Source organism: Trichechus manatus, unplaced genomic scaffold (assembly GCF_000243295.1).
Source record: "Trichechus manatus latirostris isolate Lorelei unplaced genomic scaffold, TriManLat1.0 scaffold00131, whole genome shotgun sequence".
Classification (NCBI taxonomy): domain Eukaryota; kingdom Metazoa; phylum Chordata; class Mammalia; order Sirenia; family Trichechidae; genus Trichechus; species Trichechus manatus.
The window spans coordinates 2,668,093-2,689,043 of NW_004444067.1; the positions used below are offsets into that span (position 1 = coordinate 2,668,093).

Consider the following 20,951-nt stretch of genomic DNA (forward strand, 5'->3'; position numbering starts at 1 on the left):
CACGAAAATGCCCCAGATAAAGGTGATTGATGCATTTCCTCCATTTGTTAAGCAGCTCCTTTGGAGCAGATCTCTCTTCCTGGGTGGGCCGGGTGGAGAAGGGACGTCTACTGCACGGGCTGGGTGGCCAGCATTGTCCCCCGCTCAGCCGGTCGCAGTAGTACCCCCTGTGACCACACCCCTTCATCTGTCCCTGCAGTGGAGGCCTTTGAGGAGGTAATGGACAGCCTGTGCGTCCCCCAGTACAACCAGGACGGGGAGGAGCGAGTGATCCTCTTCCTGAAGATGGCTTCCGGCCACACCTTCAGGGCTGACTTGGTGCAGAGGATCCGCAATGCCATCCGCCTCGGCCTGTCTGCCCGGCATGTCCCTAGCCTCATCCTGGAGACCAAGGGGATCCCGGTATGGCAACTGATGATGGGCAGTGTCTCCTGCCACTTGACAGTGAGACTGTTGTCACCTTCCCACGGCCCATGCGCCTTAGGAGACCTCGGCACGGGAGGCTTGCTCATGATTTATATATAGTGGTCCAGGTTGCCTAGCGACCGCATCCTTCTCTTTCTGCCCTTCCTCCAACCGTGTTTAAAGCAACTTGCTAAATACCCCTTCTCAGAGGCTGAGCAGGCCCAGCCCTGTGGCCCCAGCTGACTCTCCCAAATGCGGTTCTGGTATGTTCTCAAATACCAAAAATGAGAACATTCATTTTAACTTTTTAAAGAGCTGCCGAGATGCTGTCGCTCTTGCCTTTTAATTTGAAGTTCTGTCTGTGGGAACAAGATGTGAATCTATTTAGAGGCACATCTTTAGAGAGCTGTTCCCCCTCTTATACTTTGTTTAGCTTCTAAGTGTGGAGGGCGGGGGCCTTCGCCCAGATTGGAGCCCAGCTTAACTCACATCGCTCACCAAGTGGGTGCTCCTGTGAGCCGAGAGAGTAAACTGTGTGCGTGTATGTGTGTGCGTGTGTATATACACAGAATGCTAAACACACAGCAGCTTGTACTTTAAGCCTACACAGTATCTGCTCACTCAGGAGAACACTGGAGAAAATACTAACTGGCTTAGCAGGGAAGCTTACTGTTGGCATTGCCCAGTGCGGAGACAGGTTTTAGTCCAGGACACGCAGTCCTGAGACACACTGATACAGGTGATGCCATTAACTTTGAAACTGTGGAGCACATTTAGATCGTTCTCTCTTGCCTTAAAAATTCATTCAACATCTTCAAAATTGTTTATTCAGGAATGGTGGGTACTGCTTATGGTGCGCCTACGGTGTGCAGGCGCCTGATCATCCCTGGAGGGTTGGTTTTTCACCCAGCCTCTCTTTCATCTACTTCTTCCCACCACTTGGGACGCCTGCTGCTTTTCTCCCAGCCCATGTTGGTTTCTCCCTTTTTTGTAGTGTCTGCACATTTTTTTTCCCTTGTGGCTGCGCATGGGAAGAGCCTCACGGCCCAGGAGTTCCCACCTCTCTGTCTGCCTTGTTTTGGTGGGTGGCTCTCCATGGAGACGTTGGCTCTCTCGGATCAGCGACCCTCACTGTCCTCTCCTCTCCTCAGGACACTTCCATCCTGTCTGCGTCTGCAGCATTTTAGGGAACTAGCGTTAGACTTTGCTCCCTTTGCTAAAAGAACCTGTGCTCTTTGCTGCCAAAAATGGTTCTTCCCAGACTGTGTCTGATCATGAGAACAGGGTGGTGTTTATTACAAAGAGGAAGATACTCTCGTTTCTTTCTGTTCCCATCACACTCTCGTTGGCTCACTGCTAGGGAACCGGCCCGGTGCCATGCTCTTTTCTCCCCAGTGTCCTCCCCTGCATCTGCTTGGTCTGTGAAGTCACTCTGAGGGTTACTTGGGGTTTCTCACGTGCCCTTGTGTTTCAGACCCCCATGGCCCGACCACTGGGGCGCCAAGGAGAGCCATCACCCCAAAGCTCACTGGGCCCAGCAGGGTCTGGCCCCACCCAGCCCAGCATGGCCCTGACAAGCCCACCTCATTGGAAACCGGACCCACCTTAGGATCACAGAAGGGAAAAGTGACAGTGACCCTTGCTGAATGCAGGGGTGCCCTCTGCATATGGGATGCCCTTCCCTTGGTGTTTGTGTGGAGTGGGCCAGCCCACTGCCCACCCTTAGAGGGTCCAAGCCAAGATGCCCTTGTGAGCCTTATCTGTGTGACAGGCTCTGGTGGACGTAGGGAGGCGGCCCATGTCTGGGTGAGGGACATCCCCCTCTCACCTGGGGAGACAGCTGATACCTGCAGGACTTGGGGAAGAGTCCTTGAGGCCCTAGAGAGTGTGCACGGGGAACGTGGGACCACATCCAGCCCCGCCCCTTGGGCTTGAGCTGGATTCCTCCATATCTGGGAAGCAAGACGAGGCGTCCACCACCTGCCAGCGGCCCAGGAGACAGTGAGGCTCAGATGGGGAGAGAAGGCTGTGGAGAACTTGAAGGCTCAGGGCTGAGAAGTGGCTGGCCTTCCCATAGTGGTCCCTGAGGATCTTCACGCACAGGACTCTCTCCCTGTGTCCTGGTTCCCCTCTTGCTTGGGGGGGGGGGTCTCAGGCAGCTGACGGAGCATCTCTGAGCCCCATTTCCTCATCTTGGAGATGGGGCTGGTAGCAGCACTTGTGTGGGGAGTTCTGGTTACATGGTGCTGGGAGAACGCCCTAATGCTTTTATCCCTTTGTTGCCCCTGAAAATCAGCTTGTATTCTGAGTAGGCTTGTACAACGCACAAAGCCCTTTGCCCTCTGCTCAGACATCACCTCCTCAGAGAGGCCTTCCCCGAACTTCCCATTTAAAACAGGATCCTGCTGCATGTTCCTTTAGTCCTTGACTGCTTTGTTTTCTCGGTAGCATTCATCACTGAGTGACGCTGAGCCTCTGCTTCTTGTCTGTATCTGCCTGTCTAGAGGGTTAGCTCCTGGAGGGCAGGAACCTCGTGTGGGCAGCCCTGTCCCCCAGAGCTCAGCCTGCTGCCTGGCAAACAGCAGGCGCTCACACGTGTCTGGTGGGCGAACTGTGAGTGAATGAGTGAGTGGAGTGGGTCCTCCTGACACCTGGTGAGGTGGGACAGACCTGTCTTTCTCATGCCCGTCTTACAGATGAGGAAACCTGAGAGGTGAGGGCTTCTGCCCAGGGAAGGGAGAACTGGTAGCTGGAATGGGTTCTGCCTTCGTTAACCCTGAATAAAGCCTTGTGGACTCTGGGTTGATCACAGCCGAGAACGGGCTCTGGGCCCTGGAGGGACCCCAGCTGACTAGCAGATCCTGGTCCCCGGTCAGACCGAGTTAGGAAGTCCTGCCCCACTCCTGCCTAGCCCGCATCTTGGCAGGGGAAGCGGGGCAGGCACAGCAGCGGAGGACATGGCTGGCCCTTCCCTCCCACCAGGGGAAACGGTCGCGGGGTTCCTTTTAAAATGATGTCTTGTTTATTTTGTCAGCTAACAGAAGATAGAAGTTATTAGCTCCCACGGGCCACACTTGAAGCTTTTGTGTAAAGTTCAGAAGCTTGTACAGCACACGACACGTTTGCATTTCAAGGCAAGAGAGGCTGATGGCGCCAAGGGAAGTGACAGGCGGCCCCTCGGAAGCCTCCACTTAGATCCTTAATTAGCACACACCTTGCCTGAAGTTTTCAAATGAATGAATTTTAATTACATCTCAGGTTAAAGGAAAAAAAAAAAAAGGCCAGTGCAAGGAGATCAGGGCGCTGGCGGCTGTATTCTGCTCTGTTGTAGAAGTTTCCTAGCCCATAAACACGCCAACACCACCGAGAGCCCATCTGGATTAAAGATGAAACACATGTACCGTGCATTTTAGAGGAGGCTTGGAAAGTCTGCAAAGAGTTGGGCTACGAGAAGAATGAAGGCACCACCCCACTCAGATGAGTGGTCCCAAGAGTCTCGTGAGGATCGGAAGGCACTGGGGGAGGCTGGCTTTCCTGGTGCAGAACCGTGGAGTCCTCTTTGACACAGTCACAGGACGCCACCTCCTCCTGAGATAACAGCAACAGCTGGTCTTTATTGGCAGGCACTTGAGAAAGCTTTGTGTTAACTTCCCTACCCACAGCCCTCCGGACAGGTGCTACCACCCCCTGTACACTGAAGGAAACAAACTCAGGTCGAGTAACTTGCCCAAAGTCACCCAGAGGTGGTGGCAGGAGTCACACTCGCTCACTCCACGGAACCGCCTTCCGTAGGATGCCTGTGGGACTTAGGGGCAGAGCTGTGGGGTTTCACCCAGGGCAGACGGCCTGGACGCTGAGAAGGAGAACCTTCATTGTCTTCAGTCCATGGGTGGGCTTCTGGTGTGGCCTTGTGAGGGTGGCACGTGAGTGACTCCTCAGGTGGATTCCCTGGCTGGTGGAGTGTGCTGCCTTAGGAACATTTCATCCGCCCACAGTAGCCTCACAGCTTCCTTGAAACGGCAGGCTTTGTAGACAGCCATGCTAGGGGCAGTGTAGGAGGGTGAGGGAGAGGGTGGAGTCGGCTTTAAGTGCTGGACCTTGAAATTGGTTTTCAGCAGCGCTGATTTCCTCCCAAATGGAGGGAGACAGGTGTCTGTCCAAGGCACTTCGGCACATGTTTTCAAACCAACCGTGGTGCTGGCCGCATCGTCTCCGAGCAGAGAATCATTGGCTTTCAGCCCTCCAGTGGGGGGTTGGTCCTGCCTGGGTCTGGATCTGCCTGATGTCAGGACTGGGGGATGTTTTCCTCCTTGTGTTTAGGTGCTTTGATTTTTTACTCTTCCCTTGCAGTACACCCTCAATGGCAAGAAAGTGGAAGTGGCTGTGAAGCAGGTCATTGCTGGGAAGTCGGTGGAGCACCGTGGGGCTTTCTCCAACCCCGAGACCCTGGATCTGTACCAGAGCATTCCTGAGCTCCAGGACTTCTGAGCGGACTGGCCCAAAGCTGCATGCATCTGTAACTTTTGTACGTCCAAGACATTACTTAGACACCTCTGGCTCTGTTAAAGGAAGTTTACACCAAGGGCCAGGGAAGAATCGCTTATTTCCTAGTTACATCTGACTGGTGCTGAGTGTCCACTCGCTGGATGGCGTCCTGACCTTCAGAGGTGCAGAGGGCGTGTAGGCTGTTTGGGTAGCACCACTCGGGGGTGTGGGTGCCGCCTGGGTGAGCAGTCACGGCCTGTGCCTGGTCAAGGGTACAGCTGGCGGGCGCTCCGTGCCTGAGCTCACCCCTGAGGAGGGTCTGGCTTTGAACGTCCCAATCCTGTCCTTGTTCCATGTCGGTCTGTTCAGGTGCATATCTCTTTCTTCCTTCTACGCTCGGGGCTGGCGGTTCCCCTCAGGGCCCAGCCATCTACCCTGGAGCATTAACTGTTACAGAGACACAGTGCAGCATGACTTACGGCGTCTTCCTACAGCTGGTGGTTGGGGCGCCGTGGGCTGACCACCCATGTTAAGTACGCACAACAGTCAGAAGGCACTGCTGGTAGACCCACGTCACTCACCCACTCAACCCTGTCTCACAAGCCGGCAGAAAGTGCCCACAGAATAACAGGTGGGGCTCACTGTTTAATAGGATCTTGTTATTCACGGGCTTTGGACGATTTTTAAGTTTTTGTTAATGTTGATTAAATGTCTGGTCTGCATAGATGTTCTCAGAACTGGGTGTCCATCCTGGCGGCCGTGTTTCCTCGGGGGATGGCGGGTGAGTGGCCCTCAAACTGTGTGCCCCCAAGCTGTGCGTCCGGCCAGCCCCTCTCCAGGTCCTTCCCCAGGAGATGCTGTGACAGCGCTGCCCTCCCGTGTATGGTAGTACTTAGGGTGTTAACGTGAAAATTGCATTACAAGCGTTTGTGAATCGAGCCCGCATTTCGAGAACTAGGCGGCTTGTGTGTCCTTTTCAGTTCTGTATATTAACCAAGTTCTGGAATCCTGATGTTCATTTTTGTATTTTTTTAAAATGGAGTGCAATGAAATACTTTTTTGAATCCTCTTTGTTCTGGATTATAAAAATATAGGAGAAAAGTGCAATGAGGAATTTAACGTAATAAATGAACATATATGTGTGTGTGTGCACACACCTATCCACGTGCATGTGTGTGTGTTTTCTCAGAGGCAGGTGACTGGCCTTGTAGGCACTCAGGCAGCCGTGCTGACTTGCCAGCCGAGAGCTATGCCCTGGAGGAGTTGTTTGGTTGTAATTGTTGGGGCCTTTCCTGGGCTCCTGGTCATGACAGCAGTCCCTGGGGACGGCTGAACAAACCTTCGAGGGGTCTGTCCTCACTGGGCTGCCTCCCTGCTGGGCTTGCCCAGGCTCGTAGCTGTGGATTCTGGACTGTACCCTTACTTTGTCATTGCAAGAGCCATGTCTGGCCTCATGTCACACAGTCCAGGCTTTCCCCAGCCTCAGGTTATTTTTCGCATGCAACAGGAAGTTGGAGGAAGGCAGTGACTCCTCGATGCCCTGGCTCCTGTCTTCCTGTGCTCTGCCGTCCTCGGTGTGTGGCTTTCATCTTGGTCACCGGGTGGCTGCCTGACCTCTAGCCTTTCACCTGTGTTCCAGGCGGGAAGGAGGAGGAAGTGGCAAGAGGACTGGTGAAAGGCAAAGAGCTTGTGCCTCCTGAGTCCCTTGCTTTTTAGTAGGAAAACAATGGCTGCCCTGTAAGCCCCACCCCCCAGTTCACATCTGCCTATGTCTCATTGGCCAGATTAGGTTACATGGCCACCCTAGCTGCAAGGGAGTCTGGGTCTCTGAGTATTTTTTTTCCTCTGAAATTTCCCGTGGCTGCTGTAACCAATGACCGTATACTTAGTAGCTTAAAACGACACAAATTAATTAACTCTTGAGTTTTAGAGGTTAGCAGTCCGAAGTGGGTCTCACTGGGCTAAAGTCAAGGTGTCAGCAGGGCTGGCTCCTGGAGACTCCAGGGAGAAATCTGTTCCCATGTCTTGTTCAGCTTCTAGAGGCCACCTCCATTCCTTGGCTCATGGCCCCATCCTCCATCTTCAAAGCGGCAATGGCTGGTTGAGTCCTACTTGTATCATACCACACTGACCAGCTGGCTTCCCTCTTTCACATATGAGGACTTCTGTGATTACACTGAGTCCTCCCTGATAATCCAGGACACTCTTTCCATCTCAAGATCCTTAACTTAATCCCACCTGCAAAGTCTCTTTAGCCATGTGAGGGAACATACAGGTTCTGGGGATTATACTGCCGACCACACTTTGCAAACGTAGTTGGAATTCTCTTGGTGACGATAAGGGGAAGGCAGCCAGCACTGAGCCCCAAACTGGGAGACCTGAGCAGTTGGGGGGCCTTAACTGTCCACTGCCCCGGACTGGGCTCCTCCTCTCGAAGGCCAGGTCAGGCCCGGCACCTGCAAGACACCCCCTCCACCGGGTGCTCAAGACTGACTTCATATTGATTGTGAGTGAGAAGTCATTGCAGCTTAATCACCATGCCCTTTAGTTCTGCCAAGGTGTCCCTAGCTGGCTAAGCTCATGCATCCTTATTAATGAGCCATGCTGGGCCACTTCATTAACGAGCAGCAGATGGTCCGGAACAGCAGACACTCGCGCACACAGCACGGGCCATGCTTGCCGGCCTTGGCTGAGCACCGTGCTTCACACCCACCACCCGCTGGCCACTGCCGTCACCATTGCTGGGGTGGCCACAGGTTGCCACCCTGCGCCAGCTCTCCTGCAGGCTCCTCTCCCAGCTCCCACCAGGTGTGTCCTGTTAGCAGGATCTGACGCTTGGCCTGGTGGTGGCTGCCAGGATGCTGGGCTCCTGCTTAGCTCCCTCGACCCGCCAGGCTCAGGGCCCTTTCCTCCCACCTCCAAGAACCGTCTCGCGCTGGGGCTCCTGACCACCCTCACCGTGCCCTCCCTGCCCATGCAGCCTGTCGCCTGGGTCACTGGATCCTTGGCTGCCTCCTGGCCCCCCTGCTGTGCATCTGCTCTCTGCACTGCCTCCATTTCTATCACCCTCACTGCATCCACAGCCCCTGAGGGCAGGGCCCAGGCTCACCCACTTCTCTGTGCCCCGACCACCCAGAAAATTGCCCAGGCTGTGTCTCTGTGTCACTCCCATGAAGACACCAGTCAGTGGGTTTCGGGCCCACCCTAATCCAGTATGACCTCATCTTGAACACCTCTGCAAAGGCCCTGTTTCCAAATAAGGTCCCCTGACAGGTTCCAGGAGTTAGGACTTCACTTTAACATATCTTTTTGGGGGACACAAATCAACCCACAACAGAGGGCAGAGGTTTCATGGGGAACAAGACTTCATCTGAGGACCAAGCCACGTTCCCCAACCTGGGCTGAAGCCTTCAGAGGGAATGTCATGGAGATTTACAGGGGATAAATTTTAATCATTAGGGTACAGGCTAGGCTGCTATAACAGACCCCCACATCTAGTGGCTCACTCAGAAAGAAGTGTTCTCTGCTGCAGCAGACCCGAGGTGAAGGGGCAGACTGCAGTGGGTAGGTGGCTTTGCTTTGCAAGGCCATCCAGAGACTCAGCTTTCTTCCATCTGGTTGCTCGAACATCCCCTGGTGTGGCGGCGGTGCCATCCACGTGGCTGAGGCAGGCTTATCATATTCACATTCCAGCCCCATGGGAAAGGGGCACAGAGGAGGTGGCCCTCCATCTGCTGATGTCCAACGGGCCAGAACTTTGTTGCATGGGAGGCTGGGAGATGTCCTCTCCAGCTGGTTGGCCATGTGGGTGGAGATGGATCTGCTTCAAGGAAGAAGTGGAGCATGGAGATTGGGAGACCATTCATCTCTACCACAGGCACGCCTGGGTAGCACAGACAGTTCAGCGCTTGGCTGCTGGGAGGCTGGTGGGTGAAACCCACCCAGTGTCTCAGAAATCTGGCTGCCTCTTGTGACCACGCCCGCCTCTCCACCAAGCTCCAGCTGACAGGGCCGCTTCTCCTTCACATGAGTCTGGTTGGATATGACTTGCTGGGTCCTGTTGGCCTGTGGTGGAGAACTGGCCTGGGACAGACGAGTGAGTGCATTCGAAGGTGATGCTTGTTTGTGTCTACATTTTAAAGGGTAAACTGAGACAAACTTGTTGTCGTTTACAACACTTGGGCCTTGCGTGTGTCCCTCCTTAAAGCCGAGATTACATGCCTGTCAGACTTGGAAGAACAGAGCTGTGCACATGTCAGAACTGTGTTTCCCTGTGAAAGCACAGAGGCCCCCCACAGGCAGGTCAGCTGGGACATTTCCCCAGCGTCACCACTGTGCTGCTTATGGCTACCACAACCTCAGCCTGTGCCCCCAACAGTTTCCAGTTGCTGGGGACAACTCTTTTCTGTGTCCACACCAAGTGGCTTTTCTTCGGTGTTCTGTAGAGCCAGGGGATCAGGTTCTAACTCATTCGTTCAGATGACAGCACCCTGGGTTTGCCACCCAGACCAGAGGTCACCAAGGCAGGTGAATCCTTGCCCTGTGGTGTGTAGTTTGGGTCAAGAGATGGTCAACAAGGACACAAGAGAATGTATGACAGGAAAGTGTTTTTTTGCAGGGTATAAGACAGCAATGCTGTTTAGATGGAGTTACGTAAAATAGAGGGTCAGTGAAAACGAGAGAAACCCTCAGAGAGATGGAGTGACACATTAGCCTCAACAAAGGACACAAACACCAATGATCATAAAGATGGTGCGGAACAGGCAACGTTCTGTTTATACCTAAGGTCGCCGTGAGTCAGAGTGGACTCGGCGGCAGCTAACAACAATGGGTTGAACAGTCCCCAGAGGGATATGCTGAGGTGGTAACCCCGTAACCTGTGAATCTGACCTTATTTGGAAATGGAGTTAGTTAACATAAGGCATACTCGAATGGAAAGGGCCCTAATCCAGTACAACTGGTGTCCTTATAAGAAAAGGCACAGAAACACACACACAGGGAAAACAGCCATGTAAAGACAGAGGCAGAGACTGGAGTGATGCTGCCACAAGCCCAGGAAGAAGGAAGAGGAAAGACCCTCCCCTAGAACACTCAAGAGAGAGCGGGTCCTGCTGACACCGTGTTTTCAGACTTCTGGTCTCCAGAACTGTGAGATGATACGTTGCTGTGGTTGTAAGCCACCCAGTTTGTGGGACTTCGTCACAGCAGCCACGAGAAACGAACACAGATGGGGTGGTCAGGAAGGCTTCCCTGAGGAGGTGACCTTGAAGGCATGGCCCAAAAGGTAAGACGCTGCCACGTGAAGATGGGGAGGACAACCAGCGAGGCAGAGGAAAGAGCCTGCGCAAAGGTCCCGGGAAGGGACCTAGAGAGAAGCTTGGGAGGGTAGGGAGACAGTGGTAGCACGGATGGGATTGTAGTCTAAGGGCTGCACTCTAAGGGTTGCCTATGTAGGGGCAGCAGGGAAGGTCTGGGATCAGGTGCTGGGTGAGTGGGAGACGCCATGGATGTCAGCTTACCAGTTTTCTTCTTGCCTTCTCTCTCTTCTCACTGTAACCCTGAGCACTGTTTGTACAGAAAATATGAGGATGGTTCTGGTTCATCAAGCAAACAGGTGTTGAACACACAGCAAAGAGAATTAGGAGGCCTTCTGATGGACTGGGGTCCCTTCTCTGTGAGCCACCACTGCCTTTTACATTAGCGCAAACTAGTCCTAAAAGCCTTTGCCATTTTGTCCCCAAACTTTCAAGACTGCTATAAGCAAATAAGTAAGGGCCCGTTAAGAAGAAATTTGGAATACATCACCCGCTAAGCACGGCTGGGTTGTCGTGGTTTATCGTGTTGGAGAGCACTCTCGGCCATCAATGGTAAATAGACGGTCTGATCGCTTCATCAGATGACTTCCAGGGGAGAAACAGTGGTTAGTCAATTCATTATGCTCTGGAACAATCTCCAGACTTTTTCATCTTCGGGCTCCCTCCATGTTCTTCCTCCTACTTCTTTCTTTGTCTCAAAGAGCTAAATCACAAGTTGGGCTGGGTCGGGTGAGGGAAAAGGGGCGACTGTTCAGAAGCCCCCACTTTGGAGCGGAGCATCCACAGTGGACTTGAACCTAGTTTTCATTCTCCAGAGTTCATGCTTATCAGCCTCACCCTGCCTGCTCACCACTTACCTGCTGGGTGTGGCCTAATTCTGTTTGGCATCCATTTTCTTTCTTCAGACCAGGGCTTCAAATTGGTTCCAACCCCTGCTGAGAATTTGCTTTTTACCCCCAGATATACTGAATCAGAATCTATATTTTAACAGGATCTGCAGGTGATTCTTATGCATAATAAATTTTGAGAACCACTGCTTTACTAGTGAAGGAGCTCCAGTGGCGCAGTGGTTAAGCACTCAGCTGTTAACCACTCCACTGCTAACCAAAAGGTCAGTGGTTCAAACCCACCAGGCCCTCCTCAGCAGAAATATCTGGCAATCTGCTTACGTAAAGATTACAGCCTTGGAAACTCTATGGGGCAGTTGTACTCTGTCCTACAGGGTCAGAATCAGTTTGGGTTTGCTGGTGGTTCTCACAATTGGTCCCTAACCAGCAGCATTAGCATTACCCGGGAACTTGTTAGAAATGCAAATTATCAGCAAGGGTTCCAACCACAACAAATGGATTCAAAACCCTGCTTGACTCCTGACTTTTCTACCTAAGGTTGCTCCAGGGTCCCACAGCTCAGCATCCCCATCAGAAAGAACGTGCCTTGGCCCTTAAGTTCCCGTAAAAGGCCTGCAAAGAAGTCACGTGTCCATCTCTGACCCAATCTCTGTGACCAGGGGAAAAGGAAAATTCTGATTGGCCGCCCTGGGTCACGTGGCCACTGCCCTGGGCGTGTGGCGTCAGCTGACCCTGGGGGCGGGAAGGTCCCTCTGAGGAGTTTTGGGGTGCCGAGACTGAGGCGCGGAGGTGGATGCCGGATAGGCACAAACAGCCCCACCCGCAGAGTTCCTGAAAGTGACCGAATTCTAGGTCAGGAAAACCTGCTGTTGCTGAATTTTGAGCCGAGGTTAGTGCCTCATCCTCGCTAAACGACCTGCCCCGGATGAAGGCGAAGGGACGGGAATTTCTCAGAGAAGACCTTGTTTTAGGGGGACAAAACATTAAAGAACCGCCCGAGTCTTGACTGGAAGAGTTCCCAAATAGAATTTTAAGGAAAAAAAAATTGTTTTCCTTCTTCTGAATGTTCATGTGGAATGAAGACAGATGACACTCCTATGCACTGACAGCAAACATGACAATTGGGTTTTGAGGATCAGCCGGATTTAAATCGAGGCGGGCCACCTATGGAGAGGCAGCTGCATGTGGGATGATTCCTTCTTACAAAATTGTGGGTACTCTTGAGGGCTCACATTGCGGCTGTGAAGAGCGGTACCTGGGGGTGTGGCCGTTAAGAAGAACGGCGGCAGATTTTTTGAGCGTTGTGGGAGTGTATGTCTGTATCTCTTCCCCCCTTGAATCTCAGTGGCCTGGGGACTGGATTGACCTGCACAGTATGGCAGAGATGACGCCGTGTGCCTTAGAAGGCTGGGCCAGAAAGCTTTGCAGCTTGGGGATGTCTTGAGGACACCACTCGGGTGAAGCCAGCCACTATTTAAGAAGTCTGATTACCATGTGCAGAGACTCTGATCACCGGTCCCAGTAGAGCCTGGGCTTCACACCATTCCTGCCAAGACCCCGTATATAAGGGAAGTTATCTCTGACCCTCCAGACCAGCCATCTGCCAGGTGTCATTGAGTAACCTCGATGGACACCACATGGAACAGAAGAACCGCCCGGTGGAGGCCTGCCCGAATTCCTGACCCACAGAATCCGTAAGAGAGAATAAATGATTTTCGCTCTGTGTGACTGAATGTGGAGGTAGTTATGTATCAGCAGTAATCAGAACAAGGTTTTTTAAAAATAGGGCCAAGCTAGTGATGGAAGTACAAGAAGAGGGTTGGGCATGGCCACAGGCAAGTTGGGGCCTGCAGGAGACTGCTTGGTCTCAAGGTGCAGTCAGTGGCCATTAGTGGAAGGCTCTGGCTCTGGAGGGCTGCGTCTGGAGTCAACAGCCTGGGTTCAAGTCGTGGCTCAACCAGTTGGGTCACATTGCACAAGTTTCTAAACCACCTCGGCCCTCAACTTTCCCATCTGTAGTATGGGACTAACTATGAATGGCACTCAGCGATAGGGAATAGAAGAATCAAACTGGTGGCCTGGGGTTCAAATCCAGCCTGCAGGAGTATCATGTTCACTCTGTCAAGTTGTTGTTTTATGATTCGGATCAGATGCCAATTTAGAAATTGGGAGATTTCACAGCTTCTCTTGAAAAAAAAGGGAAGATCAGGCAAGAGTGGGCCCCCATTCCTTGGGGCATGAATTGGTCATTTTGGCTAATGTAGGATGATCAGATGACTGCCCGCCACAGGCTGGACCCTTGTCCAAAGGCTTTGTGTGCCTCGGGTCATTTGACCTCAGCTAGCCCTAAGAGGTCTGTGTCATCCCAGGTGCTGATGTAAGTGACCTCTCTCGACCGATGACTGAGGTCCAGAGCCCGGTGAAGCCACCTCAGTGAGTGTCCCTGTGGGTGGTGACGATGAGAACTTGTTCCCTCTACTCCCTGCCTGGATTTAGGTACCACTCTAGAGGAAGCCCTATGGGGCAGTCCTACTCTGTCCTGTAGGGTAGCTATGAGTTGGAGTCGACTCAACTCAAAGGGTTTTAATGGGTTCTAGAGGGAGAAGGGAAGCCCCACATCGCTGAGATTAACTTCGGCTCCTTAGGAGAGTGGGATTCTTAGAGGAAATTAATTTTGGTCATAGGAAAACACGCGTGTGTGGGCCAAGCACGTAGTAGAAGCCCCTCAACGAGCAAACACTCTTGAAGCTGTCTGAGCTCTGAAAACATCAACCCATTTAACGCCCACGGCTCTCCCACCAAGAAGAGGCTTTTGTTATATCTGTTTTTACAGAGTGGAAACCCAGGGGCAGAAAGGTTAACTTGCCTGCGGTCATCGAGCTAATGGCGGTAGACTTGGGACTGGACCCCAGGCAGTCTCCTTGCAGGTTCCCAAACAGAATGCAATGCCACCTCTATCCGTTCACCAGTAGCCCCTTTCCTGGCGGAATTCCCAGGAGGACAGGAGATCAGGGACGATGCTCCTCTGTGGCCCAGCTGTGGCCCCAGATAGGAAGGTAGCCCCAAGTGGCCTGGCAGGGGTCCTCAGCCTGCCGCACGCAATGCTGGAGGGACGCTGGTGGGAACTGGAGAGGAGGAAAGGCACTTGCAGGAGGGAGGCAGGTGGGTGCTCATCTCCCACCCAGGTTGGGCTGCAGGAGCTGTGGATGTCACCTGCATCACGAAGACCGCAGACCTGCAGTTTTGGTAGTGACTGCCTGGTCCCCTTGGTGCACTGACGGCAGAAGCCAGGTGCCTGTTGCCAAGGGCAACAGGCTTGTTTTCCGTGTCTTGTCTTCCCTGGTGGTTGAGGGCTGTGGCTTTCACTGGGTGGTCTATCAAGGCCCTTCTCTGACAGTGGCTGGGACAGCTTCAGGGGCCGGAGCCACATTGGGCCCTGGACTGGTTTCCATTGCTTCTCTGGGCCTTAGCCACATGGCACTAATCATAGCTGGTGTTGTGTGTGCCATGGAGTTCACGCTTACTCATAGTGACCCTATAGAACAGAGTAGAACTGCCCTGTAGGGTTTCCTAGGCTGTAATCTTTACAGGGGAGCCCTGGTGGTGCAGTGGTTAGAAGCTCAGCTGGCTAACCAGAAGGTTGGCAGTTCGAATCCACCAGCCACTTCTTGGAAACCTTATAGGGCAGTTTTACTCTGTCCCATAGGGTCTCTATGAGTTGGAATCAACTCAATGGCAGTGTTTTTTGTTTGTTTTTTTGTTTTTAATCTTTACGGGAGCAGATTGCCACATCTTACTCCCACAGAGCTGCTGATGGGTTCAAACTGTCCATCTTTCGTTCAGCAGCCAAGTGCTTAACTGCTGCACCACCACCACCAAGACCCATTGCCGTTGAGGCGATTCCGACTTATAGTGAGCCTATAGGACAGAGTAGAACTGCCCCATAGGGTTTCCGAGGAGCAGCTGGTGGATTTGAACTGCCAACCTTTTGGTTAGCAGCCGAGCTGTTAACCACTGCACCACCAAGGGCTCCACTGTGCCACCAGGGCTTCTTAAATAATACCTAGCATTGCTATAAAACAACAAACAAAACAGTTGCTGTGGAGTGGACTCTGACTCGTAGTGACCCCATGTGTGTCAGAGCAGAACTAGACTCCATAGGGTTTTCAATGGCTGATTTTTTGGAAGGAGATCACCAGGCCTTTCTTCTGAGGCTCCTCTGGGTGGACTCGAACCTCCAGCCTTGATTAGCAGCCTAGGGCATTAACTCTTTGCACCGCCCAGGGACTCCAACATTGCTCCCGATACCCGTTGCCGTCGAGTCGATTCCAACTCATAGTGACCCTACAGGACAGAGTGGAACTGCCTCATAGGGCTTCCAAGGAGTGGCTAGTGGATTTGATCTGCTGACCTGCTGGTTAGCAGCCAAGCTCTAAACCACGGTGCCACTAGGGCTGCAGCACTTATTATATGCTGGGCACTGGTCTAAGTAGGTGATCCTCACTGCCACCCTGGGCAGTGTATGATCGTTATTTTCACTTTGCAGATGGGGAATAAGGCGTCGAGTTCAGGGACCTTCTCTGAGGTCACTCAGACTGGCCGTGACTTTTTACCGAACCTTTTGGGAAGAGCTCCCAAGTAGAGTGGAGAGAATCTCTTTTTGGCTAAACCTTGCTTTGTGGTCCTTTTTGGGTAGTTTCTAAATGTCTAGATTGATTTAAAAAAAAAAATCACACTCCAGTGAAAAAGATCAATTGCCACATAAGGTTTCCAAGGCACATTGACGCTGTCACAAACCCTCTCATATGCTCGAACCTCTAATTAGGTTTGGAGTGAGAATCAATTCATGTGTCATGAAATTTTAAAAGACAACGTTCCATGAATGGTACTTTCCATTATTCTAGCTTGATTGAAATCATGGGTTTTTTTTTAAAAAGATGTTATTTTTATTCTTTAAGACAATAGAGCTTTCAAAAGGATTCCGACTCTTAAGTCTTCATATGTGATTTCTAAGGAAGTGGAAATTTTCAAATTTTCATAATGAATGTGTTTCCATGGCTTTCTTTTTCTTTTTTTTTAAATAATCTGACTCGGCAGTGTCTCTTTCCCCCTTGATGAGAACCGCAAGTTCTTGCCAAAGTATGTATCACATAATTGCTTTCATGTTCAGACTCGGCAAGAGTGCGTTGTAAATGGCCGGGACGCAGATGTGACAATTCTATTAGGCCTGGGTTGTTGCATGGTTGACCTTGCAAATTGAATCCGGAGAGGTCAGCAGTCCTTCCTGGCTGCTAGATTTCTTATGCACGGTTTGAGGAGAGGCCCCCGGGGAAGTGTTGGCTGGGATTTCTGGGAATGGGCAAGAACAGCAAGGCAGCTGCTCTGACGTGCCCCATAGTGCACCCCTCGTTCTGGCATCTTCCTCCGCTCCAGACGGAAGGCCCGCAGTCCATGATGGATGGGCTCCTGCCCGCCATGGTATTATAGCCACTATGTCAAGGTGACAGTGTGATTTTTAATATTCCATCTTCCAATCCAAGGTTTATTTTTAGGTTGGGAGTTAGCCAGCCTTCTGAGAGATAGAGCCACAAAAGTTCAGGGCATGGTCCTCAACCCTAGCTGCACGGTAGAATCACTTGGAGAACTTTGCAACATTCTGATACCCGTGAGGGAATGTTTTGGGGTGCAGAAAGTGTCATAGATCTTGATCCACATGTTGGTTACTTGAGTTTATGTATGTCTGAAAAATAATTGTGCTGCACACATAATATTAAGGAGTTCTGGTGGTGCGATGGTTAAGTGGTTGGCTGCTAACCAAAAGGTTGGTTTGAGCCTACCCAGCGGCTCCACAGGAGAAAGACCTGGTGATCTGCTTCCTTAAAGATTACAGCCAAGAAAACCCTATGGGTCAGTTCTACTCTGCACACATGGGGTTGCCATGAATTGAAAGTCAAGTTGACGACATCCAGCAACAACAACAGCATGTAAGATTTGTGCACTGGACTATAATCGTAAATCTTCCCTGGTGCAGTGTATACAGAGCAGCCCAGCTGCCTGATGGAAAGGAAGAGCTGTGGAGAGACAGGCAAATAAATGAAGGAAAAAAAAAATCACAAAATACTGATTTCCAGGCCCTAACCCTAAGGTTCCAAGTTGATGATGTGGAGGAAAGCCTGGACATTGATATTTTTTAATAACTTACTGGAATTCACGGTCTGGGCACAGAGGCACAATTCAGGCATGGGAAATCCTCAAGAGAAAGAACTGTGGAATCAAGGGCAAGGTCTGTAGAGAGGACAGTGAGTTGTGAGGCGGAATGACGTGTATTATTTCAGGCCAGAGTGCTTCAGTGCAGGTGTAAGACCCTCCAAAGCTCTCTCCTCCCTTTAGGGTTGTTTGAGAGCCTGGCCCTGAGTGATTAGGATGAGCAGAGGCCCTGCCTTCCAGCTTGCAATGGACATGCAGTGGGAGTGAGATGTAAGCCTTGGTTGTTACGTATTTGTTACTGCAGCAGAACCTGACTGATAAACAGGTTCTTACCATGGGCCTTGAATAAACCCGTTGCCGTCAAGTCAATTCCAACTCATAGCAACCCTGTAGGACAGAGTAGAACTGCCCCATAGGGTTTCCAAGGAGTGGCTGGGGGATTCAAACTGCTGACCTTTTGGTTAGCAGCCATAGCTTTTACCCACTGCGTCAGTGATGGATGGACTTTCCGCTGCCAGCCGGGGAGCAGTGGAAGCCCACCGGACAAAGGCTGGGAGATGGAAATGTGCAGGGTATATGTTGGAGACACCGAAAGCTTAGTCGGATAGGAGGGAGTGTCATCTTGAGAGAAGGGGTCAGGTGACACTGGTTAAAGAGGAAATGACTTCAATACTTGGTGAAAGATTGTTGGGTGCTAGGATAGTATTATTTGTTAAATTAAGTGATTTTTTTTCCTTCATTTATTTCCCTGTCTCTCCTTGGCTCTTCCCCTTGATCAGGCAGCTGGGCTGCTCTGTATACATTGCACCAGGGAAGATTTATGAGAACAGGAAAAAAAAAAAAAAAAAAACACAGAGAAAGGAGCTGTTTTATAGTGTTTCCTTTTAGCAGCCTAGTCTTTTGGGAAACTGAAAGGACACCCAGCACAAACAACTTTGGGGAAAAAAAACATGGGGAAGAGCAGATGTCTCTGCACTTCTCCTTCCTGAGCAGACTAGAAGACGATTCTTTGGACTGGGCAGAGGGGGGAGCAGACTTGGAGGAGAAGACATTAGTGGGTCTGAGCAAGGGGTCCTGGCTCCATGGGCTGAACCCTTGTAGGCAGCAAAGCCCTGGGTTCCTTCTTGGATCTAAGAGCAAAGTGACCCTGTTTTTTCGGGGGAGAGGCATAGGTAGATGGCAAGAACCTAGAGCGCCTCATTCAGCTAGGAATGTTTTGGCTGCAAGTAACAATACCCAAATAGTAGGAAGTTAAAGAGTGCATAAGTGAGGCAATATCAGGCCTATGGGGCACCATCTTTTTGAGTTTCTTGGCCTTACCCTCGTGGTCACAAGATGGCTGCTGCAGCTACGCCATCACATCCTCACACATCTGTGTCAATGGTGGGATGTATGTGTGTGTTAAGGGGGAACCAGTACATTAAGATGCCTCTTTGTGGTCATCTCTTATTTTACTGGGGGGCAGTGTTTGCCCCAAAAAGATCTTCAGCAGCTTTCCCCTCCAATTCATTGTCCAGAACTATCTCATGGCAACCCCTAGCTACAAAGAGAAGCTGAGAAGCAGGTGTCTAGATTCTTTAAAATTTTTTTCTCTTTTGACATAATTTCAAACTTAAAGTTGCAAGAATAGCACAAAAAATTCCCAGATATCCTTCACCTAAATACTAACATTATACATTTGCTTTATCCTTTTCTCTGTACACACATACATGCATACATACACATACACACATACATACATATATATGTATTTCTTATTTAAGAGTCAGGTGCAAACATAATGTCCCTTTATCCCTAAAACCTTCACTGTGTATTTTCTGAAAACAAGGACATTCTCTTACATAACCACAGCACAATCATTAAAATCCGGAAATTAACATTTAAACAGTACTGTTAGGTAATCTACCAACTTTTTCTCAGATTTTACCAATTGTCCCAATAAAGTCCTTTCTAGCGAAATAAAACGTGAGATCAGACGTGGCTTTCAGTTGTCTCATCTCTTTAGTTTCCTTTGATCTGGAGCTCTGTCTGAGTCTTTGTCTTCCATGACGTTGGTATTTTGAAGCAGACAGGCCAGCTCTTTTGCAGCCAGCCCTGTGCTTTGGGTTTGTGTGTTGGTTCCTTTGTTCAGATCCATTTATGACCTTTGGGCAGATCCACACGGAGGTGATGGGAGTCCTTTGTTGGTGCATCATATGAGGAGCCACAGGCTGTTGATTGGTCCCATTGCTGGCGATGTTAACTTTGATCACATGGATAAGGTGGTGTCTGCAGGGTTCTCCGCCATTAAAGTTACTATTTGTTGTTGTTGTTGTGTGCCATCAAGACGATTCCGACTCATAGCGACCCTATAGGACAGAGTAGAACTGCCCCATAGCGTTTCCAAGGCTGTAATCTTTACGGGAGCAGATCTCCAGGTCTTTTCTCCTGTGGAGCCGCTGGGTGGATTCAAACCGACAGCCTTTCTATTAGCAGCCAAAAGTTACTGTTTAGGTATTGGGATTGTTCACCATGAGAGTGGGAAAGCTGTCGGGTCGCCGACCCACAGAGTCCGCCACAGTCTGGCACATCTGCATTTGTGGACTGTGGTTTTTGCGCCTTCACTTGTTGTTAATCTTGAATTGAGGAGGAAGGAGGTCTTCGGAAAGAAGCAGTTTCAATACTCTCTTGTAGCTACACTTTCAAGGGGCCTACTGTGTGCCAGGCCCCTTGGCAAAGTCTCATAGAATACAAGGAGTAATGTAATGAATGAATGAATCCCCATCCTTACTGAGCTTTCTGCCCAGTGGGAGAGACCAACTGTCTTAGTTATCTAGTGTTGCTATAACAGAAATAGCACAAGTGGATGGCTGTTAACAGAAATTTATTCTCTCACAGTTTATGAAGCTAGAAGTCTGAATTCAGGGTGCCGCCTCTAGTGGAATTCTTTCTCTCTGTCGGCTCTGGGGGAAGGTCCTTGTCATCAATGTTCCCCTGGGTCTAGGAGTTTCTCAGCACAAGGACCACGGGTCAAAAGGATGTGCTCTGCTCTCGGCTTTTCACGGTCCCCCCTCTCTCTGCTTGCTTCTGTCTTTTTTATCTCAGAAGAGATTGAGTCAAAATACAACCTCCTCTGGTAAATTGAGTCCTGCCTCATTAACGTAACTGCCTCTAATCCTGTCTAATTAACATCATAAGAGTTAGGATTTACAACACATGGGATAATCACATCAGATCACAAAATGGTGGACAACCAAACAATACTGGGAATCATGGCCTAGCCAAGCTGACGCACATTTTTGGGGGACACAATTCAATGCATAACACTAACCAAACTAAAACAATTGAGGTCAGGTAGACTCTGACTTATGGTGACCCCATGTGTGTCAGAGTAGAACTATGTCCATATGGTTTTCAGTGGCTGGTTTTCTGAAGTAGATCTCCAGGCCTTTCTTCTGAGGTGCTCCAGGTGGACTCTAAACTCCAACCTTTCAGTTAGCAGTTGAGCACATTAATCTTTGCACCACCCAGGGATTCTGATAGGAGGGAAGACAACTAATATTTCTTTTTTTTTTTAATGTATTATTTTTATTTATTTTTTTTTCCTCACTATTTTTTCTTAATTGTACTTCAGGTGAAGGCTTACAGAACAAATAGTTTCTCATGAAACAGTAGTACACATATTGTTTTATGACATTGGTTAACAACCCAC

The 20,951-nt window shown here is 50.5% G+C and overlaps 1 protein-coding gene across 3 annotated transcripts in view; it reads left to right on the forward strand.

Moving 5' to 3' along the window:
* Window positions 1-6,018, forward strand: part of AACS (acetoacetyl-CoA synthetase) — a 54,793-nt gene extending 48,775 nt beyond the window's left edge. Inside the window, exons 17-18 of one of the 3 annotated variants that reach the window (XM_004385005.3) lie at window positions 200-402; window positions 4,756-6,018. In XM_004385005.3, the coding sequence (XP_004385062.1) occupies window positions 200-402; window positions 4,756-4,893 (341 nt within the window). In that variant the 3' untranslated portion in view covers window positions 4,894-6,018. Of the gene's footprint in view, window positions 1-199; window positions 403-3,439 lie in introns of all 3 variants that reach the window. The other 2 variants (XM_023739272.1, XM_023739273.1) reach the window with 2 other exon arrangements.
* Window positions 6,019-20,951: the final 14,933 nt, after the last annotated feature.